This window comes from Phalangium opilio, unplaced genomic scaffold (genome assembly GCF_054372755.1).
Source record: "Phalangium opilio isolate 3A_F unplaced genomic scaffold, DU_Popi_V2 ptg000009l_1, whole genome shotgun sequence".
NCBI lineage: Eukaryota > Metazoa > Arthropoda > Arachnida > Opiliones > Phalangiidae > Phalangium > Phalangium opilio.
The window spans coordinates 3,385,407-3,412,537 of record NW_028324146.1 but is presented as its reverse complement, the minus strand read 5'-3'; the positions used below and the strand labels follow the sequence as shown (position 1 = coordinate 3,412,537).

General features: G+C 40.0%; 3 protein-coding genes across 13 annotated transcripts; all 3 read right to left on the bottom strand.

Annotated features, from left to right (window-relative positions):
• Positions 1-204: 204 nt before the first annotated feature.
• Positions 205-7,494, bottom strand: LOC149713214 (uncharacterized). 2 transcript variants are annotated; one of them, XM_089847285.1, is made up of 3 exons: positions 4,567-7,494; positions 1,090-4,388; positions 205-784 (listed from the first exon to the last, which is right to left on the bottom strand). In XM_089847285.1, exons 2-3 carry the CDS (start codon positions 1,160-1,162, stop codon positions 501-503), a joined length of 357 nt encoding a protein of 118 aa, XP_089703411.1. In that variant the 5' UTR covers positions 1,163-4,388; positions 4,567-7,494; the 3' UTR covers positions 205-500. The 2 variants fall into 2 exon arrangements, with proteins under 2 accessions (XP_089703411.1, XP_089703405.1); XM_089847279.1 differs by having other exon boundaries at positions 1,090-7,494.
• Positions 7,488-12,004, bottom strand: LOC149713213 (uncharacterized). Of its 6 annotated transcripts, XM_089847344.1 has the most exons (8): positions 11,812-12,004; positions 10,740-11,753; positions 10,584-10,663; positions 9,095-10,517; positions 8,890-9,000; positions 8,454-8,478; positions 8,264-8,340; positions 7,488-7,983 (listed from the first exon to the last, which is right to left on the bottom strand). In XM_089847344.1, the coding sequence occupies exons 4-7, from the start codon at positions 9,112-9,114 to the stop codon at positions 8,290-8,292; spliced, it is 207 nt and encodes a 68-aa protein (XP_089703470.1). In that variant the 5' UTR covers positions 9,115-10,517; positions 10,584-10,663; positions 10,740-11,753; positions 11,812-12,004; the 3' UTR covers positions 7,488-7,983; positions 8,264-8,289. The 6 variants fall into 6 exon arrangements, with proteins under 6 accessions (XP_089703470.1, XP_089703434.1, XP_089703461.1 ...); XM_089847308.1 differs by lacking the exon at positions 8,264-8,340 and having other exon boundaries at positions 9,076-10,517; XM_089847335.1 differs by having other exon boundaries at positions 7,488-8,340.
• Positions 12,005-13,272: 1,268 nt separating this feature from the next.
• Positions 13,273-26,144, bottom strand: LOC149713212 (uncharacterized). Of its 5 annotated transcripts, none has more exons than XM_089847220.1 (10): positions 26,037-26,144; positions 19,007-25,940; positions 18,799-18,893; positions 18,422-18,501; positions 17,742-17,808; positions 16,833-17,003; positions 16,380-16,533; positions 15,137-15,357; positions 14,681-14,976; positions 13,273-13,585 (listed from the first exon to the last, which is right to left on the bottom strand). In XM_089847220.1, exons 3-10 carry the CDS (start codon positions 18,844-18,846, stop codon positions 13,282-13,284), a joined length of 1,341 nt encoding a protein of 446 aa, XP_089703346.1. In that variant the 5' UTR covers positions 18,847-18,893; positions 19,007-25,940; positions 26,037-26,144; the 3' UTR covers positions 13,273-13,281. The 5 variants fall into 5 exon arrangements, with proteins under 5 accessions (XP_089703346.1, XP_089703339.1, XP_089703356.1 ...); XM_089847213.1 differs by lacking the exon at positions 26,037-26,144 and having other exon boundaries at positions 19,007-24,737; positions 24,806-25,902; XM_089847230.1 differs by lacking the exon at positions 26,037-26,144 and having other exon boundaries at positions 18,799-18,854; positions 19,007-25,902.
• Positions 26,145-27,131: the final 987 nt, after the last annotated feature.

Here is a 27,131-nt window from a genome sequence, read left to right as displayed (position 1 = left end):
GGCGCTACTCGGCAGCGATTAACAATCCCCTTGCTAAAGGGTAGGGGCGTGCGCGAGGCACTATGGGAGACTTTGTTTGGTGCACATTTTAGACCAGGAACATTACTAATCCAATTGATCTCTGTCCTCCAAGCCTAAAGTACATGAAATTCGAACATGAAAGGATTCCCTTTTCTAATCAACTTCAAATAAATACTTGCAAACACTTTTACCACATACCAGTTTATTTCAAAATACATCAATTTTCCATCGTCCTAACTTAACACGATCAAGTCAAAAGCCATATAATATTTATTACGAATGTACACACTGTCTATTATTGTACGCATCATCTCAAACGGTCGTAGTGTACTCTATACTCTAACACTACTAGTGGAGTGCTTTAAATCAATATAAATAGTGTTCTAACAGTACAAGATATTTAACATTAACTGGAAATATGAAGGGTTATTGTATATCATCAGTTATAGGGGAAAGCCGGGCAGTGCAGGGGTAAAGTACTATTTCTGTGACCTACAGGAGCAGAATCCATCGTTGATTAATTTCTTGTCTAGTTTAGTCGATTTCTGGTCGTGATCGTTTACGCTGCAATAGGGGTAAGGTTTATTTTCATCGGGACATTGGAAATCCTTGCAATATCTACTGTCTTTGCAAACACAAAGACAGTAAAAGGTCACTGGGGTTGCTGGTTTCACTTCACTGCCCTTGATACATTCCACGTCCGTTTCCAGCGGGCATTTCAGCGTCTCATTTGTACAGAGTTTCCCACTTTCCTCGCTACAACCTGAGTTAAAGTAAACTTAATGTAAATAATAACCAACGCGGTAATGTTTCCAATACACTTTGCAGTGTTTCCCAAAGTTTTCCATGTTGGGATAAATGTATATTTGCCGCGTTCAACCTCAGACCACCTAACCACGGACAGGCAAAGCCGTGTTAAACCCGCTTTAACAAATACGTAACACGTTTTGCCGATATATACATTTTTGTATAGATATTTATGGAAATATTATATGCCAATTTTGTCTATGAAGGTTTTATGAATAGAAATTTGAAATTTGATGTGATATTCGAGTTAAATATACTCACGGTATCTCCCTTCCAAGCAGCAGCTCAGCTTGACCAACATCAGAATAACAAAGACGCGGTTGAACGACATCATCTTATGTAAAGAATTGAATATTTGTAAATGTGAATGCTCTCGAGTCCAAAACCTTTTTAAAAAGGCGAAAATAGAAAAGACTATAATACTCTCTTCTATTTTTACTTGTGATTAGTTATAAAATAAAGTTGTCGCTTAGAATTAATTTTAACAAAAAACTTCAGTGGATAACTCTCAAGTACGGGTAAAGGTAAAATAACGTGAATAAATAATTCCAAGCTCTACAGAGATATGAATGTTCACGTTTTTCAACGCGATTCCGCTTTACGTTGTAGTTGTACTAACCTGTCTAGACTCCAGGGAAATAATGAGTACGAACGGTTTTGGATCAGCGCTAGATTGTCGAGGTGAATCACTTTTTAGGGGAAGGGATAAATATGACAATACAATGGAGCGCGATTTAAAGGGATAATTAACAAAGTAGCGTTAACAAAGTTTCGTTTTTAATACAATTAACCTGTTTTAATTAAAGTTATCGCCAATAATAACAACATTTTGGTCAAGGCCATCTTGAAACCCCGAGAAAACGACGAGGTTCAGCTCTTTGATTGACTTTCTTCGTAATTAAAAACTAATTATATCTGAAACTAGTTTAGTAACGCAATAGAACCTTTTACAATAGGAGCTAGTGTGCAGTACCATTTGCTTGATAAAGGTATAACATCCGGTGGTATGTTAATCCAAGGGCTTTAGATAGGGATACTTAATGTTAGAAGTCATACCTGCTGCCAGGGATAAGGGAGGTGACTCGCTCAGGTGAGATGTATTGGAAATTATGACTGTAGGTCATTGCTAAGTGCTGCCGCGTAGCATCATTTTATTTGTATGAGAAGTAGCTTCTTTTTTATTTGTATGAGAAGTAGCTTCTATTTTATTTGTATGAGAAGTAGCTTCTATTTTAAGATAGAGTGAGCGTCCTTTACAATTTCGTTCTGTACGACCCTACCTAACCGCTGAGGATGCTGGGTGGACTATGGTGCCGTAGGTGGGGGCAAGAAGTTATATCAGTATCTCTGAGATACTAGATATAACTTCTTGGTGGGGGTACAGAAACAATGCTATAACTACTCTCTCCTTCAAGCTGCTGTCTTTGTAGTTCACAAACCGGATGCTCCGTCTTATGAAAACAAGGTGCTCAAATACCAGATTCTATTTTACTTTGGAAATGGGTCTATTGGGGAAATTCAATTTAACTATTAATTATGCATCGTGATTAGCAAGGGTTTATCAGTTAACAACTAGAAAAAATTGTTTCACGATTCCTTTGCAATGAGTACTGACCTTTATGCCTGTGACGTCACCTGTATTTCCAGCCAGGTGTTACTTAGAACGAATTAGAAAATAATCATTATTTCCAGTATTGTTTCTGAGATTAGGTAACGAAAATATGACGGGATACTGATTGTAATGTTTTTATGATTAATTGCTTGCCCCGAGGTAAATGACCGGGATGTCCTTTAGACCGTAGCTGTTCAACCAAAGGAGAATTTAACGTTGTGTGCTTGGACTATTTCTTTCAAGCGCCAAGTTTTGTTCTTGATTTCGAAAAATTCCCTTGACCAATCAAACTCCAGAAATCACGATTTCATTTTACTTAGGCATAATCATACATGAAATCAGAAGTAAGATGAGACTAGAAGTACTGAGCTAACCAAATTCTTCTCTTAGTGAAAGTGAATGTTCTTGATAACACACCAACGGTTGGCCCTCTGGTAGCGGTTTCTGAATTTTCCCTCCAAAACGTGAAAACTCGCGGCGGCAGACGGCCGAACTAGATTCAAGCACCCGCGTCCGTGTTCCGCGGCTTTAGGTTGAGAGGGACGGGGGTAGGAAATGTTTTGGAACTCGACCAATTTTAACCTCTCTAGTGTAGGCGCGATGGAAGCGGCATAAAATCCTCAAATTTGTCGTCAAGTGTCAAGATCTACTACCAACGCTAGAGCTCTTTACTTCTAGTCTTATCTTACTCCTGATGAAATTAAGTTCTTCAGACCTTTCCATTAATTACTTGAAAAGAAAAAACACACAGGCGGGATGACGCCCTCTTAGGTCATTTCCCTCGTGCCAAGAGGCAACGCCAGACGACGTTGTTCACCACACAAGTTAGGCTAGGTAGCGAAAATGCGCTGCATCTGACGGTGTTTCTTGACGCGAGGGAAATAACGCATCAAGGCGGGCTCCACCGCCACCTATGGTGTATGCTTCTCGTCCGTATCCGTAATGAATGGAATGGTCTATTGTGTTTCGGTGCTATAGCTTTCGTCCAGCCATGAACGCTGGATCTCTAAAGGGACTGGTAAACGGAATAGATTTTTCTCTATAGCACGTTTGCTTTGTAAAAAAATAAATAAAAAAAACGGGTACGGCCAAGGTCGTTTAAATTTCTTTTCAATAGGTTTATTCAGAATCACAAAAGACCGAATGGCCTTGAGTGTTCCCAAATTCACAACCCCCATCCCTTCCCCCGACGCTATGCTAGAGAGGACTCGGTTTGTACAGTGGAAGGCGGGCGTTTTCCGGTCCCTTTAGAGATCCAGCGTTCATGGTCCAGCCCTTTCATTTTGGCTGTCCAGTTTTCATGCATGCTTATATACAGCTCGCTAAACGGCTGCTTAGTGCTTAGGATAGAACTTGTAACAATGTTTATGAACTATTACTAAATGCTAAGATTGACTTAGATCTGATCTTACTAACACTAATATTATCCAGAACACCAAAAAGAAAGAAACATGGTGCCAGAAATGGGGTGAGTTAGGTGTTACACAACTTAACGTATTCGACAAACGCGGACAAACGTCCTCACACGCGTGCGGAACTAAGCCTCGGTCTTCATCTCCCGCGCTCGCGCACTCCGGGTTTCTACTAGGGCGTTGCCAACTAAAGGCATGGCGCAAGGAGCCGCACCCTTACCGTCAGTGATTGCCGCATCTATACCGCCTCCTACTCCCGTTGATACTACGCCTGGAAAAGTGGCTAAACCTTGGAAGTTTTTTCATTCACAATGGCTTAACTTCGAAATCGCTACAGGACTGGATCACCAGACGGATCCTGTGAGAGTGGCTCGTGGCTACTCTCCTCTCGGTCATGGGTAAAGATTGCTTCCAAATCTACCAGACTTTGCCTCTCACCCCAGTGCAATCTGCCACAACCACAGGGCTTCTCACAGCCCTAAGCGCTCATTTTGAACCACAAACAAACGTCATCTACGAAAGGTTTTTGTTCTACTCTGCAAATCAAAATACAGACGAAACCATAGATCAGTATGTACATAGACTGCGCACCCTCTCTCGGGCATGCTCATTTGGTGCTCTCCTTGATACTTTTATCAGGGATCGCATCGTTTTGGGCACCAACAACTCCCAGACGCAGTCCAAGCTAATACGAGAGTCAAATCTTACACTCACCACTGCTATCGACATCTGCCGCACAAACGAACTTGCCGACCAGCAGTTACGTACTCCTATAAATAAATCTGACGTTCCCCCGGATATTCACGCGGTCCAAAACACGCCGACACATGGGGCAAGACCGCTAATATGCCTTTCGCTGCCACTGCCGCTAAATCTCACCGCTCCCAGCAACGCAATACTCCATCCTCTGCACTGATACTCAGAAAACCTTGTTATTTTTGTGGAACGAACCATGTGTCCCGCCTATGGTGCTACGTGCTCCAAATTTCGCACCCAGAATCACTTTGCCAAATTCTGTCGGCAGAGGGCCACGACCAAGTCTAAAAAGAATGCCAAACTCCACCATCTAGCAGATGCCAATTACGCTGAGTCTTCCTACGATTCCATCTATACTATCGAGGACATCTCACTGGTAAATGGCAAAGGTAAACAATGGTTTGTTAATCTGACTGTGGCGGACCTGCGGCAACGTTACACATTGCGCTGTCAGCTGTATTGTCCTGGGTTTAATGTCTATCCAGGTGGACTCGAGTCCTACGGTCCATGATCTTAATAAAGATCCCATTCTCAAGGAGTACGCGGATGTATTCGAAGGTCTGGGATGCTTGGACGCGATTGTCATCTTGAAGTCGATCCCACTATTGCCCCAGTCCAGCACCGTCCGCGCAAGGTCCCCGTAGCCTTGCGCGAGGAACTACAAACCCACATCGCTGACCTGGTCTCTCGCGGGGTCCTTGAAAAGGTGACCCTACCAACTCCATGGATCTCCAGCATGGTTGCTGTTCGCCGGACAGGGATCAGGATTTGTCTTGATCCGAAGGATCTAAACAGCGCTCTAGAGCGGCCGAACTATCCGCTTCCTACCATCGAGGAAATATTCCCACGATTAAACAATGCCAAAGTGTTTTCCGTCCTTGATGCCAAGGATGGATTTTGGCATGTCAAGTTGGATTCGGAAAGCAGCCAGCTGACCACATTCTGGACGCCTTTCGGTCGGTATAAGTGGCTACGAATGCCGTTTGGCCTATTCACGGCTCCCGAGGAGTTTCAGAGGCGCCAGCACGAACTCTTGGAAGGTCTCCCTGGAGTTGTTGAAGACATATACGATGACATTCTCGTTTTAGGATATGGCGATACCATGGATTAGACACCTCGTAATCACGACAAAAATCTGATCCGGCTACTAGACAGAGCTCGTGCAAAGAATTTAAGGTTGAATAAAGCCAAGCTGCGCCTGCGCCTCCCGGAAGTCACCTACATTGGCCATATACTTTACGCGGAAGGCGTCAAACCTGATCCAGCGAAAATCAACGCGGTAGTGGAGATGAAGCCTCCCGAAAATCTCACAGCTCTTCGTAGCTTCATCGAGTCTGAGTCTGCAATCAAAGTCGCAAAGACTCTCCTCAAAAAACTCGAACACACCCAGTAAGATTTCTACCTTGCCCTGCTCGAATGGCGCAACACGCCCACTGAAGCCGTCCACGCGTCACCCGCACAACGACTGATGTCCCGTCAGACCAGATCCCAACTGCCCATGGCTAAACCACATCTCAAACCGCAGGTCGTCAGAAACGTCACCGCTACCCTCCACGACAAACGGCAGACGACTAAGCTGACCTACGACCAACGCACACGCTAGCTTTCAACTCTTACACAAGGTGATCCCGTTTGGGTCAAGCCGCCTCCGTCTAGCAAGAATCCGACCTGGTCCAAGGGCCTCATCATAGGTCAAGTGGCAGAACGCTCGTACTTGGTGCGGATTGGAGACCGCACTTACCGCCGCAACAGGATTGTTTTACTTCCCGCTTCTACGCCCTTCGATGCAGTTTCTCAGGAGTTACGCCTTCCACCCATCATGACCAACCTCCGTCCCCGCGGCTCCAGCCCGCCACCTTTCGTTGTCGTTCCTCCCATCCGGCGGCGCCGTCTCCCTCTGCGCCAGGTTCCTCTCCCTCCCTCTACTCCACCTCGCCCGTTTTCTCCCTCGCCGTCGTCTTCAACCCCGTCTCCTTCCACCACAGCTTCCCTCAATCCAGTTCCGCCACGGCCTGGCACTCCTCCCAGTTTGGCCTCCCGTCCCCGTCGCCAGCCACGTCTCCCTGCACGCCTCAAGGACTTTGTCATGTAATCATGCGTGATTTGTTTATTTTTTGTATGGTTTTTTATTTTTTATTTGTATTATTTTATGGGTTTTTGGTGTTCAAGAAAAAAAGGGAAGATGTTTCGGTGCTATAGCTTCCGTCCAGCCCTTTCATTTTGGCTGTCCAGTTTTCATGCATGCTTATATACAGCCCTAGCACAGACTCTCGCGCGTCTCTCGCTCGCTAGACGACTGCTTAGGATAGAACTTGTAACAATTTTTATGAACTATTAATAAATGCTAAGGTTGACTTAGATCTGATCTTACCAACACAAATATTATCCAGAACACCAAAAAGAAAGAAACATATTGAAATCAGTAACACTCTGGTGCTTTAGGAAGCGCTAACTTCGAGGCAAAAGTCCCTCCCCCTTGACTATTGTTCACCAATTTGGTCCCCTCATTTTTTACCGATACCCAATTTTTACAAAAGGCCCAAATTGCTTACTCCAAGCTCCCGCATAAAATTAGTATCTACCCAGCCCCCCCCCCAACGTCTCTCCACACTGACCCTATCACCTTACGACACAAAATAAACTACCCGTGCTTAGTATCGAAGTTAAAAAGATATTTTCAAACGTTTTTGGGAAAACACTTTTAAAATATGAATCTCGCTTAAAGCTGAGCCTTTAATTTTCCAGTTGTACTTACCAGCCTAGAGAAGCGATGATGATAAACAGTTTCGGCGAAAGTTTGTCGTTTGGTTAGTTCACGATGAACTTGTACAGTTGGCAATGGCTCCGCCAACATACGTTTATAACGGATAATTTTTGATTGAAATAACGGGGCCGTGGAATATATTTGACAAGATAGTGCATTCAAGTTTAAAGAGCTACTGAAGAAAGTAAATATTCACTTGCGCTAACTATTAATTAAAGTGATCTCTAAACTTCGTAAACAGTTTTCATGTTTAGTATGAACGGTAAGCAGAATATATAATTAATAAAATAATTTTGTTTTTTGAGAATGGCCGTTAATGGAGTTTTAAAAATGGCTTTTCAATTGTTACAGAGAAACAAAGAAATTTGAAATATTCTTCTATATTTTATTTTTATAACAATTATTAAACTCTTTGAATGCTCCCCAAAAGCCGCAAAGCTTCGATCAGAGTGGATATTAAATTTGCATTGAAATCTTCTGGAGATGAAGTTAGCAAAGCTTGAAGATCTGCCACAGTTTTATTAACATTTTTCCCATCCTTTGACCCGGATTGTTGAACAGAGTCGAGTAGACAAATTAATCCGAGCTGCAATTTTCCAGTTGTACCCATACTGTATAAAAACATCCTTGGTGAAGATTATATACTTTAACGGGAAGGTAAAAAATTAACTTAAGTGATTTCTTATGATTCTACTGCTATAATGTTAATCGCTTTAAAAAAATTAAAAAATATATTTTTATAATGAAGACACACCAAAGCTTTTGATTCACACAACCCTTACGATTGTTTTGGGTTCAAATTTCAGTTCTGACGGTATAGCACGCACTTTAATTGACTTAAAGTTCTTAAGTTTTTCTATTTTTAATTAGATACACAAGTAGCTAAATTACCCAGCAAAGCCAGATTGTAGTGGATATCATGGAGGAAAATGTATAGGCCCACACAGAAACGTTACCGCTACGATTGGCTTCAATTAGAGGTTATGTATGGGAATCAAACGAGAAAATAATCGTTTCGTTGTCCTTTCGATGTGGCACTCGGTTTTATCTGACCAGTGCCTAAATTATAAATTATACTCACGCAGTACATGTTGGTGGAGTTTGGCCTGTAAAATTTAAATTGCTTTTAATAAAGTAGTTTTCGAGGGTAAATGTTACCCTCTGAAACACCAACGCCGATGTCAGGAATTTTATTAGGATCTTATAAATCGTTTGAAACTAATCTGAACGTCGCAAGTAGTGCATGCAAGGGATTAATTAATTGGTGGGATTTTAAAATTCACTGAAGACAAGGTCTCTAACGTTTAAGTATAACTTTTGACTGTGACAAGTCGATTTACTAATTAAAAAGCTCGACAACTTTATAGATGCATTCATGATACGCTTATACTATTACAAACACGATTTGCGATAATTGTAAAGTTTTCATAGTATGAATTAACACAAGCCTTGTCATGGAACGCCATGTTTCATTCGCGAATGAGCTAACCTCATACAGTAAATATATAAAGCTATACCTGGTCCTTGAGCAGATACTTGGAATACTATGATGACGGTGAAACCAAGAACAACGCAAGCAGTGAATCCGTTCATTTCGTCCTAAGATCAGAATTGCTTCGCAATGAAATCTATTCAAGAATTAAAATGTATCATTAACAAATGGCTTTACCAATTAAAGTTTACGTCTATTCTAGCTCTCGCACTAAAATCTCATTGGGTAACCTGGTTCTGACATTATCCATAGGTGTGTATTAAAGATACATAGAGAAGTGTCGCCAATTTCTGACGGTGATGTGCAACCGGGACATGTTACCCGGCTCTCGGACCATGTTTACCAATGTCATACAACGCCATCACCTTTCACAATCACTGAGGCACATGAAATATGAGAGAGAAGGGTAGCATAATTTGCACCAATAAACTAGTGCAAACATTGACCACTAAAAACGCACATTAGTTGCCCACAAAGTGAAGACGCCCTCGCATCATCATATTACTGATCTTCATTTACCCGGACCCAGCGCAAGTAAAAGTCACCCAAGAAGCATAGCCGCCCAAACATCAGCATCTTAGAGGTCTTCATCCATCTGGACCCAGTGCAAGTAAAAGTCACTAAAGAAGCTTAGCCGCCCACCCAGATCAGGTGCAAGTTAAAGTGACCCAAGATTCATAGCCGCTCAAGCATCATCATCAACTTACTAATCTTCATCCACCAAGACCATTGAAAGTCACAGTCAGACTCATAAAAGCATATCCGCCCCCCGCCTCTCATACTAGTGTTCCCGGGGCATAGCTTACCTTTAGAAGATGTCCGTGAAGTTCGACGAGGCTCAGTGTTGAAGGTTTAACGTGATATATGTCTCGTCACCTCCTCAATATATACTGACTGAAGTACGTGTGTCGATCAACTAGTGATAGAAGAGTTTTAGCACTAGGGAAGTTACGGTTGCCCCCCGCTTCGTTCCCCTTTCAAATATACCCTTGAAGTTGTTTAGGAGAGCTAAACTAGGTCATGTTGACGTAGGTTCGTTCCAGATGAAATTCATATTTTTAGACAGCGAATTTCCATTTCTCTAGTCACATGCAAAACTATATGTCGGAAAAACCTCAAATCCGAATGAATTTCATATCGAGAGCTGAATCAGTTGAAGGTGAAATATAGGTCACGTTGATGAAACACGGGAATGCTTTCAGTTTTTGAAGGTGAAATATAGATCACGTTGATGAAACACGGGAATGCTTTCAGTTTTTGAAGGTGGAATTTATATTATTAAACAGCGAATTTCCATTTCTCTAGTCACATGCAAAACTATATATTGAAAAAACCTGAAATTCGAATAAATTTCATATCGAGAGCTCAACCAGGTGAAGGTGAAATATAGATCACGTTGATGAAACACGGGAATGCTTTCAGTTTTTGAAGGTGGGATTTATATTATTAGACAGCGAATTTCCATTTCTCTAGTCACATGCAAAATTATATATTGGAAAACGTGAAATTCAAATGAATTCTATAACGAGAGCTCAACCAGGTGAAGGTGAAATATAGATCACGTTGATGAAACACGGGAATGCTTTTAGTTTTTTATTTCTTTTAAGCTGGTATTCATATTTTTCGTCAGTGAATTTCCATTTCTCTATCCACCTAAAAATATATCGCACAGTTAGCCCCTACATGTGCAAATCTAGACATTATCAAATTTTAAATTACCATTCGAATTTATTGGAAATTTTACCATTTAGCTTTTAGTTATATATTCTATCTCGTACTTGAAATGAAAAATATTATATCTACAAACAAAAAGACTAATCAATTTTCTACCAGATTTAGCTATGATGACATGAAAACTTTGATCGCGAAATATACCCATTTCAAATGAAGTTTCATAAAATTTTGATATAAAAATCCAGAAACCAAATAATAATTTGACGTCAACCAATTTTTCCTTTGAAACTTTTTATCCTACTTCCGGGGGGAGGAAGAATTTTTAAATTCGTCAAGGGGTTCTTGGAACCCCGACAATGATTAGAAAAAACTTAAAACCCCTAAAAGTTTTCCTACTAATTGATTCTGCCCTGTATGAAGGAAATACGTCCAACAAAATATTCTAAAAGCACCAAAAAATTTCTCTCGTCTTGATGCTGGCTTGTATAAAATAAACCAGTGAAAATTAAAACGGCTCTAAAAGTACCTAATGTTTATCTCCGTCTTAACTTTTACCTCTCTTGCCTGCAGGAGACAGGCTTGAACACTAGAAAGAAGTCAAGCTCACTAAGGTTGGTGAAGGGAAACCCACTCGAAGCCTCTTGCCTTTTGTTAATGGCGGGTCTCTTATACTATGCATAGAGGAGTGTAAATGTAGAAGTCTGAAATTTCACTTACTGGATCTACTTTTACCACCAAATTACACGTTTTAACCTGTAATTTATCAAATTATCTCAAATCAAAGTAACTGACTGATTGACCGACCATCAAACATAAAATTTCAGACTATATCGAGCTTACTTCATTACCTTTGAAAAACTAGAGTCAAACCTGATTAAAACATCAATAATGGATCAAGTAATTATCCCAGTAAAAAATTGGTTTAATGATAGTTTTGTTAAATGAAAACATGGCTCCGGTTTGATTTCAAAAATTGAGTGGCTGTAGTTTACGTTGTTTAAGCAATATTCCATGTTCAGTTTGAAATTAAAATAGCTCTTTAAATTTTAATAGATTAATTACTTCTATACCGTGAGAGCTTAATAAACCGAATTTTTGCATCGATCTAGACACATTTACGAATATCACTTTTACCTATACGCATACGTCTGTATTAGGAAACAGCTGTTGTCGTCCAAAACTAACGTTGAAACCGTTTACATCAGGAGTGTATCACTAAGGAATAAAAAAAATTTAGTAGAGCATTATGAAAAAACATGCTAACAGCACTTACGACGTGTCGTAGAACAAGATAATCCTTAGAACAATTGATGAGTCGCATTTAGGTAAAAGTGTGGATAAAATGGATAAAGTAAGTAATATCCGTCTTACATAATCGCCATGTGCATCACATTTGGTTAGGTGATGTTCAGTTTAATCGTCAAAACATTAAGGGGGTACTTATATACCTTCATATCTTCAATTAATTAATAATTGCCTAATAAACAAAACCTGGGACATATTCTTCAGATTTTCCTGGTGATGTGGAATTAGTAAAGTCATTTTCATGAACTTTTGGAAACGACTGAAAAATTCATTAATTATAGTTGAAGTCAAATAAAATCTATGATTTTTAAAAACAAGGATAACTGATTTAATTGTAAATCTGGTTTAAACAAATTAAATTACATTTACTAATTTGTAGCTTATACTTGGGCTCTTTTGGAGCGAGCTAAAACTTGTGACCATTTGGGTCCGCGTACAATTCGAGAGTAAATTATTTTCGGTTACAAAGGCTTTCACTTCAACTCACACAACGAATCACCCTTGACCTCTGGTATAAATTTGTTACAAATAGATAAAAAAGACTTCTATTTCTATTAGAAAAACATCTTAGACTGACAATCATAGATAAACCCCCAAAACTTAAGTTTTTTCGTGTATCGTTTTTACAGCAACATTTTATTTCAATTTTTAAGACAAATAAACGACAAATTTTCTACACAAGTACCAGAAATTGATATAGAAAGGGTAACTTAGATTTTGATGAACGTAGCCATTGGTATAGCCTGTTGTCACTCGATTATTTGCCATTCGATCAGCGAACTACAAATTATATAGCTTCTAACTCCATCATCTACTGGAATTAACATTGATTTCATAATAAAACAGATTGGGATGATCCTGATTTTAAGACATTCGCTTTGATTGTTTTAAAATTTGAAAGTAATGGAAAGGTACAAGTGACGGACAATTTTCTGCGTGTTTATGTTGCAAATGAAATGTGCCTTATAATGTTTATAGCAATACAGGGTTCATACAAACCTGGAAAACCTGGAAAAATCAGGGAAATAAATAGTTGACAAAAACCTCAGGGAAAATTCAGGGAAATTAATTTTTTGTGAAATTCAGGGAAATCAGGGAAATTTGCGTCAAATAGGGCCCGAGTAATTAAGAAAAATGTTCGTGAACATTCCTTCCATAGGGTTAACATTACACTATACTTTGGAGGCTCATAACTCTGGTTCTTCTAGAGATACGTGGATGCCCTTTGATTATGTAATTGTCCTATTTTTGCCCCTTCCCCTCTTTCGTTAACATTTGCTCCATAGGATACTCCATATAGGGGAAAAACCTGGAAAATTCAGGGAAGTGTATGGGGAAAAACCTTGAAATCTCAGGGAAATTTTTTTTTTCAAAAGTTGTATGAACCCTGCAATATTACCAAGTGAACCGCTTATCTTTTGGATACACCACTAATAACTTATCGTCTAGTCATCCAAGCTGAATTTAAGTGTTTGCGCAAATTGATGTTCTTCCTTTTATTCTTGGAAGAGGCTCGAATACCGCATTTACATGCTAGACGAATCACGAGCTCACTACACAAAGCAAAAACGCATATTGCGTACAAATAGATGAATATTTTTGTAATGGCGTATAATTGCGATATGTTTATCACAGAATGTGTGTCCCTTGTATCTGCCGGTTTCCATTTTACTACGTCCATTATATGTCGGGTTTTGAGATGCACAAATCGGAGCCATTTTGTTTCAAACATGGTCATGAATCTAGAACAAAAAAATGTTATGCATTATTTAGCGTTATGAGCAGTTATTTCAAATTCCAGACATTTTGTGATGGATAACAAATTGAAAAGGGTAATTGTTAGCCTCATCGAGCCGTATCTTCAAGTAATAAGAAGGCATAGATTTGATAGGTCGTCGCGCACTGTACAGTAGTAGTTAGTAAATCCAAAGGAAATCGTCTAAGACTGTTTGCAATGGAAAAATTGCTAGGTAGCAGCTGTTAAACTATTTAACATTAAGTGAAAATTTGTGTGATATTAAAATGCGCCTGATTTTTTAATTTACGGTGTCAATATGGAAATAATATTTGAACATTTAATTTTGTGGACCTACGTAATATCGACGAATCTCACGACAAATAAATTTAGCGGAGGGACAGTTTAAAAAATTAAGGGCAGGTTCATTGGTCCTAAGCTGTTAATTTTTGTAGATGCAAAGTTTCACTGGTTCCAGAGACAAGTTTAAAAATATTATTTCCAATACTTCTCATGAGAGACAGGGAATGAGAAATTAGACGGGGACTATTGAGCCTCGCGTGAAAATCAGAGCTACCGATAGGACGTAATTTTCTTCTTTCGCGTCGCACTGGCACAGGTTTTAAAGAACCCGAGTTCACTGTTGATCTTATAGGTCTAAATTAAAAAAAAAAAAACAATTCTAGCCACGCAATATATTAGTAGATATTTCTTGGTAAAACTCTTCTATAGCCAACATCATATTCAATTGTCAGCAACTACCTTTCCTTTAAGCTCAGACCACCTCAGCATGGACTGTCAAAGCCGTATTAAACCCCAAGTTAACAAATGGCTTTGCGTTGCACTCGCCCTCACGCGTTTACCGAACGAAATTTATCGCAAACTAGTACTATTTTACAAGGTTTTGTTGATAAACTTGCGACACCCGGCGCCACAGTGCCAGGCGTTGCTCTACGGAAACCTAACTCCCTATTCAGTTGCCTGTCCATGGTTAGGTGATCTGTGCTTTAAGTTATTAAATATATAGAAGCCCGCCGCTGATTCTATTCTTGGCTAACATTTAAAGAAGATACTGGCCATAACTTAAAAGCCACAATCTCACCCTTTATTGACGAGGTCAAGTAAAGTTTTATTTTTGGCAGCATTCGAGCCAATTGGCCAACTCATATACTCCTCTTGAACCGCCTTCGATATGTAAATCTTTTTTAGGTCGTAGTATGATTCTTGTAGAAATTGTCCGGCAATTACTTCCAGAAAATGGTAATTGAAAATGAAAACATCGTTTTCCTTGATTTGGTAAAATTCACTGTCGAAAAATTCCGCAACGGCAAAATATTCTGCATTATCAGAATTCGCGATTTTGTCCTGAATAAACTTATATTCGTCTCGTAGTTGCGCCTAAAATGCAAGATTAAAATATTTTTTGTTTTAACTTCACATACTTTAACTGAAATCACCCCTATTTTCTTCTGAAATCACGTATAAATATACATTATAAATGCTTCATGTATGTTGTATTGATTTTAATCTGTTACCACCCTGTATCCTGTGTACTTACACGTTCTTCTATAAATACTTTTTCATACGAAGGCTGTGGAATTTTTATAACTGCACGGGGATGTTTTTGTAAATCGTGCAAAGTCTCAATGGTATCGTGTGTGACGACAGTGAAGTCTGAATTTGTTATACAAGATAAAAATATTAAGAAAAATTTGGCGGCAATCAACCAAAGTATAAGAATGAGACGAGTAGAGAAGCTTTTTGGAATTTGTTGATATGCTAGAATGAAATTAATAACGATTAGATTAAATAACTCGAGCAAATTTATAATAACTCCTAGTCTGCGTAAAAATGCGTCTTACATTGTGAAATATTACAAGATAAAAACTTGTACGAACTAGCTACTGTTCATAAAAACTTTAAAATACCAAATAAAATCTTCAAGTGATATTACACGACTAAAACGATATTATCAACATGAATCATGTCATCGTAAGAACCAACAGATACTAATCCTAGTTAATATTTATATATATTCTACAAAGCCGATTGAGACCCTGCAATATTAATCGAGAAACGAGAAACAGTTTTTCGCTATTTTTCTCAAAGAAAAAGCAAGGGGTTTTTCTTGCTGGTTCCCTTACAGTAACTAAAAACTACAGCGAAGTTACGTTTCGGAATGCTTTTAACTTAACAAGTAAGTATTCAGGGTGTGACTTTTGAAAAGTTTAGTCCTAAACATTTAAATATAAGTATGTTATTTTATTTGTTAAGTATAAACATTTTTTGCTGTACCGAGTCAATTTTAGACGTTAGAACGTACAAGGCTATTTGTACAATTTTCGTGCTGGATGAAAAACAAGGTGGTCAAGCCTTGTGCGTGGTAACAAGTTAAGTTGTTAAAAAGTTTTTATAAGGGAAAGGATCCTTCAATTCAAATCTCGTGAAATACCTATAATTTCGTAAAGTGATACTGTAATGATCAACATTTATGAAAGTCAAAAAGAGTCTCACACTTATGATGCTAATATTTTACGTTGTGTTAACGTTTCCAAAGTTTTGTTAATGATTTTCACATTATTTTAATAACTTAATAATTAAAACAATGTTTTGAGCAGTTATTACATTATCCCTTTGAGGATTCGGCAAGCTCGTTCTCGTGTTTGGATAAGCTTTTTTGAGTATCGTGAACTGAATGCGAGATTTATTCAAAAACTTTAAAAAAATGCTTATCATACCAAACCACACTACCATCATTCGGTGTTATTAAGAATTCATTACATAAGAATATGAAAACCAACCTTGCGCTAATAGGATAAATATAGTATTCCACATGGAAGATAGCAGGCTTTTGCTGAGTTTAATCAATTTATATCTTCTGTTTTGAACTAACAGAGGGCGAGCAACGTTAAAGATCGATACGAGACATACTGTTGTAAAACCTAAAAAATATACCTGCAAAATATTAGAAAACATACGCAAAATTATCAATGTATTCTTTAGATTTGTAGCCATAAGCGCATGCTCTTCAATTTTAGTTTCTCCCCATTATTCCAACTTTCTCATCGATGGACACCTAACGGTATAAAATCGATAATCCCAATAGGTCAACTCGATTTTTATGGGACAACTAGGACACGAAATTATACATTTCCAATCAGAGCCTCTCTAGTCTTCTGCAAGTGGAATGTGCGCTTATGGCTAGATTTAAGTGAGTTTTAAAGTATCAACTTGGCTCGAATATATATGCTTACATAGTTTTCTACGTGAAATAGAGCGTCTGCTGCCTTGACAGTCTCCATGGGAGCGGCGCTAAACATGACAGACGAGCTGAAATCCCAAACGAATGCTGGAACAGCCATGCCTTCGCCCCCGTAAGTTTTGAAAATTGATTGCTGCAAGTCCAATACTAGAATGTCGGCTTCCTTTAAATGAATTCAAAATTTATTCATATCATCAGGGATATATTTAATTTTAGAAGTTGGAACGGAGAACGGTTAGTATTTACTTCAGTCAGACTCAGTATAGAGTCCCTCCCTCCAACACGTAACGAAAAGTTTAAATTATCTCATTGGCTCACTTAAACTAAATCTTGATGACGTTGCTGACGAGGACGGCGAAAAATACGTAGTTCCCTTTCACTTGACCCGTCTCTTCTTTCATACCCCTCCGTCCCGTGGAAGGAAGTCCGGGACTTTGACGCGCGCCCAGATTACTCTGTTCTCCATTCCTACTTCTAAAATTAAATCTATCCCTGATACCATATTAAAACGGCCAGATCAAATTTTGAAAATTATATGGATAAATTGGTGTGGTGAAGTTTAGTTAATTAGGGCGCACTTTGGTTTAAGTGATCGAGTTTTCACCCGTTGATTTCTGAACGATTCGCAACTATCATTTTTGAAACAATTAATAAGAACTTTATTTAGAAACTAGGAGAGTTTAGTTATTAATGGACAGGTTGGCAGCTAGCAAGCCCGCTGGAGTCCCAAAGCGAACTAATTCTCTTCTCTCAATCAAGGGGTTATTGCCCGAGCCCGGGCTTTACGTGGGTAACTTAGCATTTGGGAGAGCCTAGAAACTTGTCGCCAAGTACGGGGAATACCAATTATATATGCCCAACTGCAGACCGATACTTATCCACTATACTATTATGATCATACCCATGGTACTTCCGTGTAGTTAACAAGTTCATCGAATTCTGCAGATGAATGTGGTTCGATTTCCACCCTGAAATAAACAATTTATTTACGATTAACACTCTTATCAGTCTTAAACAAATTAATAGTGAATGAAATTGGAACACGCCAATGAATAAACTCCCATTAGTGGGAAGTTCCCAACAAGCTTAGAAACATAAAACGTCTTGGTTTCGACAAATTGTTTGCCCTTTATTTTTAAATGTAATGTGTCAACCAATCAGGATGTTTTCCAATATCAGGGAAGAAAAACGATGTCTTTGCCACCAGCAATGCGTTTCAACATTGGATCTAAGATCTGGGTTCCTGTACACTAGTGGTCGGCATTTGGATTGGATAATATCTGTTTGTTTTATCTTTATTCATAATTTGAAATTATCCACGGGAAGTCTATGGTTAATGCAATGTAATCACGAGAAATTATCTGATTATTATTCATGAATAACTGATTAACCATAATTCTGTGGATTATCTTGTCCAAACGCCGACCACTACTGTACACTAATTATTAACAGTAACACCTTTTGGTTTCCCCTTTTTATAAAGAAATTTGTATGGAAATTGATAAAATTCGGCATTTCAGCCCCTAATTCCAGTAATAAAGAATTCTATTTCTAGAGATATGTTTTGAAATTGATTCTTACTTTATTTTAAGAATTGAACCAAAGTAATTTTTAACTTCTTCGTATAGTAAGGCTTCAGAGGTGAGCATTTCCTTTGCTTCCTGGAAAATCAAGATAATAAATTGAGAGATCTTCATTGGAACTTTACTAATTTGGTGTTTTACAAACAACAAAGATAAATAGAATTGACAGAAAGTGAGGGATAATGAGAGTGTAGGTGACATTTGATACTCGTTACCTCTAAGCCAACGAATAATTATATTTACCGCACTCCCAATGTAGAGCACTGATTGATCGAGAAAACAAGCTACAGAGAAGGTGACACTTAGCTACGGTATAGGCTTTCCTCGACACCGTTTTCTCACTTTCTGTTAATTCTATTTGCCTTTCGTGAATACCTCAAGGACTGCCATCTTAAAAACTGGAGCTTCATCATTTTCCTCCATGATTAAATCTTAGATAATTTGAAAAATAGTGCTTCAAAAAATTGTTGCTGTTCACCGATGTTTTAATAAAATCCGTATTTAGTATATTTAGCAAATTTACTTATGAATCAAACTTAACTAATTTGAGTTTTAAATATGCTTCCCGGAATAAATTCTGTACCTTTTGCTCTAATTCACGAGGCATTTTATACTCCAAGGCAATTCCTTGCGTGAAAATTTCGAAAAGTAAAGATAAGAGAACAATGTTTTGTGCGTTAAATTTTAGGAAAATTTCCCAAAATGTCACTGTTTCTAATGAACTTCGTTTTCTGCATACAAAGCCACCACTATCGATGTCGTTTTTTGAAACACTAAATCATTTCATTCCTTCAGGGTTGCCAAAGTACCTGGAAAAGTTTCGAAAAAATTACCGATTTTTTCCATTTATTTTTCTAGCAGAAGTCTATGAAAAACCCCCTTCAGGAGGAAGCTCCTGAGAAATAAGACGATGGCCCTGGACAAATGTTTACTTTAAAAATTAGCCGGACCAGTTTAAAAATGAAATGCTTTGGGGTCTACTGACCCTGTGTCCACTTAATTAAATAAAAAAAGTTCCAACGTTTCCTAATACTTCACGGTTACACAACCAGTTAAAACTCGTTAAAAAAGCGGGCTGTTTTCGCTAAAGTTTTAAAACCAATTAGCTTGTTACTAGAAATATCGGATTCAATGAAAGCTCATAGTATACACGATTATGTTATTATGAGCACGTTTTCGGCCGCTCTTGTTAAAAAAAATAATTGGGCTATGAACATGGAACGTGTTCAACCATAGATAATTTATTTCTTGACATTTTCTCGGCTAGGGCTAAACATTTCTCATTCAAGTCGCAAATACTTGTTTATCTTGACTTTGACTCGGCATAATCAATGTATTTTCTTTTTTCGCCGTGTTTTTTGGTTTTATATACTAAATAGTATTTTTTATAGCTTCGTTTGGGTCATTGTTTACTTTTAATGATATAGGCCTAGTTAAATACTGGTAACGGAAATTTCATATTTAACGTATGATTACTTGGTACCCTACTATACAAATGCTTCACTTTCGTTTTCAAACCACGTACAATTCCGCCATTGAGCGACTCAATCGATAAAATCAGCCACGGTTTTGCGAGTCAGCTAATTCCACCATACATATAAGCATTATGACATATTTTGTTTTAGTTACACACAATCCAAAACTTCATATTTTTTAACATAATAGGCGGTATTTTTTGGATGTTAGAGGCTTGATTTTGCAGTTAAGAGTGATTAATAGTATATACTTTTTGGGTCAAAGTAATAGTTACTAATTTTGTATCGTAAACAAAACAGATTATCAATTTTAGTAACTGATCTCTTTTTGTGAGATTTATTAGTGATTTGACATTCTTTAATCAGTAAAAACAGATAAAGAATATTATCAGTAAGCATTGTCCTGGTTCCCAAAACAATTTATAATCAAAATGTAAGAGGAACATTCTTCCCATTCCCTGTATAAAATTTGTAATAAATTTAGTTCCATTAGATTTAACATTACGCCCAATTCCATATTTTAAAGAACAAATAAAATTCCCATTCTTCAACATTCCTTACCAATCGTATCAATTGGCCTCAGCCGAATATATATAGAAGATTACCCGGAGTGACTTACCACTTCATTTCAGTTCCTCGAATTTTACTCCGAATTAAATGTTACTTGTTCGGTTCGCGATAATGTTAATACTAGTCAAAATTTTCACAAAACTGATTTTTTCCTACAATACTTATCCAGTTTACAAACGTAGCACAAATTCGGCACTGCGCTAACCGTTAAGTCCCGACGCGGTGAAAGTTTCGAAACTGGTACATGAAATGGAACTTAGGAGTAGACGGTAACGGTTGCGCTCATTTGTCTCTTTTCTTTTTACAACAAGTTTTAATTGATTTTCAGAAATAATTATTCCAAGGAGGAAAAATAGAAGGCGCAATGAGGAACGATTTCTCATCTGTACATTTTTTCCAAGAGAATAATTTCAAATGGTACACGAAGACTTAAAACAAGATTTTCTATTTGTGCTTTCAGGCTCCATCTAGAGTCATATTTTACACAAATTAATTTTAATGATAATAATAATCTAAGCTTTTGTCTACGAAGGGATTTCCACACTAAGCCTGTGGCTTATTTACAGGTGGATCCCTTTACAATGCATAGAGGGGTGGTGGCTAGCCCCTATGCCACAGCTAACCTACAGCGCCCTATACTAACGGCGGCGTGGAAACATGCGCATGCTTCTCTGCATGCAATATAATAATTGTTAACAGCTTCTATCAAGAAGTATCAGGTAAACTGAACTAAATTTTAAATTTCAATCTTAAATAAAACTTTATCTACTTAACCTTACGCAATATATAAGCCATTCTGAGCATAATTACAACGTCGCTACTCCCACTGATGATTACTCATTTCTTTTACTTCATGAAATTTCTAATTAATTCCAGCACGTACATACGAATAGCAATCAAGCAATGCTATGGTGTTCGCTGTTCGGCGCAAATTAAAAGATAAAGTCGGTTGAGTGAAAAAGAAAAAGGAAACGAATAATAACTATAGTTCCTAAATATTCAATGAGAAGTACTGGAGTAGATTATAACAAGTTGGGAAACCAAATTAAACCTCTCCAAGTCGAGAGGAGGGCTATCAACCCAATTAAGAGATTTTTCTTTAATAATTTAATAAGTATAATTGACATTAATTATTTAAATCGTCAGTAATTTACCCTAATTCTAGTTAAGTGGTTTTAATAAACGTTATTCCTAAAATCAATTTAAACATAGCTATTGTTAACGTTTGACTTCTAGCGAACACCTTTTCAAAATTTTTGAAAATTTGGGGTATATAAGGCGAATGATTTACAGTAAATGATATGAAATAGCGCAATTGCGTGAACCTTTGGTGAAAGCCCTACCATTGTGAGGCTAGACGTTTCCCGTAGCCGATCGCCGAGTTACTTCTTAATCCTAAGGATGATAATGGAGTAGAAGTCACCTTTGTGATGCTGAAAGTGAGACCTACGACGGTGTTTAAACGTTAACGGTTTTCTCCATCGAAATTACCCTTTTTAGAAAGCAATTTCGAGGTAAAATAGTTTCCCCAAATGTATTTTTTATCGGGAATGTATTGAGAATCGTCTCTCAGTGTTTGTGCGATTTTTGAAGTCGGGTTTGCTCGTAATTAAAGGAGTTAAGATTTTATGCGTACGTTAACCGAGGCTTAGCTGAGTAGCAGCCACTCGTTTGGAAGTGCGGCTCTGTGGGAACCCAGAGCTAAAGGCGCCAACTTTTGGCTGTAGGGTTTCTTCGTGGTTAATCCATAAACTGATTTTTTGGTTATTATTCGTCGTATTAGTTTTGTTTTGACTATGGCTGATGTATGTGGAAAGTGTGGGGCTGAAGATACCCCTAGTGAACTCTGCTCGGGCAAAGCGAATACCTGGATCCAGTGTCATGACTGTACTCAGTGGTTCCATGCAGAATGCCTTAAGATCAAGCCGGCAAGTGTCGCACGCTTAGCCAGATCGACTTGGAGGTGTCCCTCATGTGCTATGGCTAGCACCTGTAATAACGCCGTAGTTCTGTCAAAAGCTAAGGGTGGTATTACTACCACCCCCTCTACTGTCGTGCAAGGGCTTTGGCCGATAATGGGAATTCCCAAATTGTTCTAAGCTCGTCCGCTGCCAACATTAAGGAAGGTTTCACTTTAGAGTCTTTAATGAATTCCCTGGAGCTGAAATTGAGTGATTACCAGGATAATGTGATGGCCAAAATAGACGGCTTGGTGAGGTACAATAAAACGTTAGACTCTAAGCTGGATGCTGGATTTGAAAAACTAGAAATGCGTCTAAACAAACGCCTGGATGCCAGGGATGCATTTGTTTCCGATCAATTGGAGGAGCTGAGGGAGGCGAGTGCCGCCCAGGCAAGTGTCAATGAGACTCTTCAGGAACAGTTAGCTGCCTTACAGACTGACATGCAGTCTATGAAAGTCCAGGCTGAAGCTGCTGAGGGGGCTATGCCCCATGCAGCCGGTCCTCCAAATACCAATATTATCGCTTTTAGCTGCAGCACTACTGAATTGGAATGTCCTAAACGGGCGGAGGATTGGCTCCGTAAAAATTTAGAACTGGGGGAGGACCCTCCTGTGCAAGTGCTTAGCTGTGAACGTTTTGGACGAAACAAAGAACTGCGCAAGAGACCAATTAAAATCACCTGTGCCTCTACCCAAATGAAAACCCTTGTCCTAAAGCAGGCAAAGTTATTAAAAAAGAATGATAACGAGCTAACCCGTCAAATAGTGTTGAAGCCAGACAGATCTATCCAGGAGCGAATGTGGTATTGGTACCGTTCACGCACTGTAGGTGGTGGACAGCGTAGGCGTCCGGGAAAGGGCGACCAGAATGTGGCTAACCCGCCAGGGGATGGCCAGGCAAAAAACTCGCAATGATGCCTGTTTCCAGGGAAGCGGGCGCTGTTTTAGACTCTGTATATAGTGTAAATAAATATAATCCACTTTATTCCGTGGAAATGCATGATTTTTTGCCCTCTTGGGCCCAAAGTGCGCCCCTAACACCGGTGCCATCTAGACCTCTGGGCGAAGCTGTCTCTCGAGGTATGTATCCGGCACCAGATGCTTCATGTCAGGGTATGTCTGTCTCTCACGTCCAAGTACACAAAAGGCGCCAAAAGCGAAAGACAAACAAGAGGGGGAAGCGGCGTAGTCAAAGGATCAAGTTCGTTTTGGCTTCCTGAATATCCGGGGAGGTCGGTCCGAACAGAAATGGGCGGAACTTGGGAAATTATTGACCTCAGAAGATATTTCATTTCTGGCTGTAGCTGAAACTCACCTCAGAAATGGTGAGGAACCCACTTTACCTGAGGGGTTTCAATGGATTGGGTTGAATAGAGTCCAAAAAGAAAAAAAGGGTGGCGGCCTGGGCGTTATCTCTCGCAAGTCGAGTTCGGTGGTGCTGACCAAATGCTGTCAGGAGCATATGTGGTTCCAATGCGAGGATTACCCTGGTATAAGCTTTGCGGTTGTATACTGCGCAACGGGTACAGCTCAATCTATTCAGGGGTGGAACTCACGTATCTTTGATTGTCTCCAAAAAGATGGCCTGGACGAAAAAGCGAAAGGAAACTCCATTTGTATAATGGGTGACTTTAATGGGCATATTGCCGAGTTTGGCACGGAGGATGTTAATGGGAAACTCCTCAACGGATTTGTTGAACGAAATGCACTACATATTTGCAACTGTCTCCCCATCTGTGAGGGCACTTCTACTTGGCAAGGCCCGTGTTCAGCTTCCACGATAGATTACGTGTTATGCTGCGACGTTCTTGTGGAGCGTATATCCTGTTTGAAAATTGACGATTCGGGGCGCCTCAATATTGATAGTGATCACAACCTTATCACCGTTGAGTTTATCGGTACCCACTTTCCACCCCCTGCACCACGGGCCGACACTGGTCCCAACCATAAGTTTTTTTGGAAGCTTGATGATGAGGAGAGCCTTGGAGCCTTCTATAGAGAAATGGAAAGCCATGCTATCACGGGCTGGGAGTCTTATGATTTATTTGTGGCTGATATCCACCAAGCTATGTCACTTACATTGCAACGACGCACTGTACCTACTAAACTACGTAATGGGTTTACGCCCAAAAAATGGTGGGATCCTGAGGTTAGCAACGCTATTCGCCAACGTAGGGCGGCAAACCGCGAACATCGCCTTGCTGTGAAGCGATCTGAGCCCACGGCTGTCATTCGGTCCAAATGGATCTCCTACTTAAATTTGAAGAAATCAGCCAAAACCCTTATCGCGTTGAAGATCCGGAGAGCTAACGCCAGGATGGAACATGAAATTGTTAAGGACGGAAAGACCAAGGGTAAGAAGTTCTGGAAATACTTCAAAAAACTACGTTCTTCACACAACGCCACAAGCAAGTTCAAGGGGATCAAGGACGCTTCGGGGTCGATCTTATACAACCCCAGGGACGTCGCCCATCGTATGGCTCATTTCATGGCGGAAACTGAAAAAGAACTTCTCGGCTTTGCACAAGGCGAGGAGCAGGTTCATACAGTCCCCTCACCCGCGGCACGCGTTACGCGTTACGAATACCGTTGGGGGGTCCGCTGGGTCCAACCGCTTGGACGTCGACCCTGAGTTGCAAGCCAATTTCACAATTGAGGATCTGAAGGGGGTTCTACTCCGCTTACAGTCAGGCAAGGCGGCAGGAAGTGACGGCGTCCCCGCTGAGTGTATCAAGGCGCTCGGCCCAGGGGCCCGACTGCATCTTTGCGCACTTCTGAACAAGATCAAACTTACTAGAGATATTCCGCATGACTGGCATACCGCGAGGGTATCCTTAATCTATAAAGGGAAGGGCAAAGACGAAACGCACCTGAATGCCTACCGCCCAATTGCGGTCACGTCGATACTTTACAAGGTCTATACCTCTCTCCTACGAGATAAACTGAGTTCTTTCTTAGAGAGGCTCCACCTGTTGAGTGAGGCCCAGGGAGGTTTTCGCAAAGGACGTAGGATGGCGGACCATCTATTCGTACTAACCCACCTCATAGAACTATCTAAACTCGAGAAAATAAACCTTGACCTGGGATTTCTGGATTTGACGAAGGCCTACGATAGTGTACATCGGGACAGGCTGTGGCAGTGTTTGAAACGTAAAGGAATCCCGGAGGGTTTTGTTGACGATGTGGCTGCCTTATACGTTGACTGCAACTATACATATAAGTTGGGGGACATATCATCGAACAGTATTCCAAGTCAGATAGGCTTGCGACAGGGTTGCCCGCTATCCCCGCTACTTTTCATTATCTTCATTGATAGTCTGGCTGCCAGTTTGGAGTCCACAGAATGTGGTGCCGTCTTGAAGGGCAAAGTTATGGATGGCCCACCAATGCGGGTATCTTGTTTGTTCTATGCCGATGACATCGTTCTATGTGCTAATTCCGCCATTAGCCTGCAAAGTCTCCTTGATATATGTACGACCTTCGCGCAGCAGCATGGTTTGAAATTTGGACTTGAGAAATCAAACATACTTAGATTTGGTGACCAGCCCGACTGCCGTTTTTTGTTACATGATAAGGATATGGCCACTGTGTCGGAATACACTTACCTTGGGGTCCTGATCAGTAATCAGGGTGACCATATTTTAAGCGCTATGGAGTCTCGGATAAGGACCAAGAGTAATCGTCTGCGATGGATGGTCCGTAATTTCGCCTCGGGTTCTTACAACCGGTATTCTGTGGGCCGTACTCTCTGGAAAGCTGTGGGGGTTCCAGCTTTAACACACTGCAACGAAGTTCTGGCGTTTTCTCCTAGCACAATGTTGCTCCTGGACCGCGTCCAATACGAAGTAGGGAAGGACATATTGCAGGCTGGGGCTTTTGCGGCGAAGGCCGCGGTTATGGGTGAAGTAGGCTGGTCCTCGATGGAGGCCCGTGAGGCGCGAAGCAAAATAAAATACCTTGGTTGGCTGCGGTTCTTACCGGATGATCGAATTGCTAAACAGATGTTCAATTTCCTAAGATGCAACGGGTACTCCAGTAGGTGGTCAAGAAGGATCACGTGCTTGGATCGTCGATTTAGCATTGCGACAAAGCGCGGCAGGTGTTCTAGCTATGATGAGTGGTGTAGCTGCGTCACGAAAGAGGTGGAAGAGGCGCGAACAATGATATGGCGGGCCCAAGTGAAACAAAAGCAGAGTTTGGCCGTTTATGGTGCCCACAAGGAACACCCGAGCCCTGAATCCTGTTATGATGGTACTTGGTCCGCTGGCCTTTTATTTCAACTTCGAACGGGTTCCTTGCTTTGTGGCTCTCGTCTGGCCGAGTTGATTCCTGGGGTGCATCGTGGTTGCCGTTTATGTGGGCATGAGGTGGAAGACCCAACTCATATCATTCGCCATTGTCCCATTTTCAACCAGGATGTGGAAGCGAGCATTTGGCGCGACCTCACTAGGGACCAACCCTTTCCGGTATTATCAGGCCTCGTCCCTATTGTAGGTTGGGACCCAAAGCCCCTAAAGCATATCTTGGCCAGGTGGCATAGTTCAACGTCCAAATGGCGGCGTAAAGGGACGACTCCTCCTAATACTACTACTACTAGCCGGGAAACCATAGTTCCTATTCCTACTACCTCGAATCCCGGTGAGCTTAGACTCTAGTGTATATCCCTAACTAGTACAATGTTCTTGTCAATAGCACTGTTT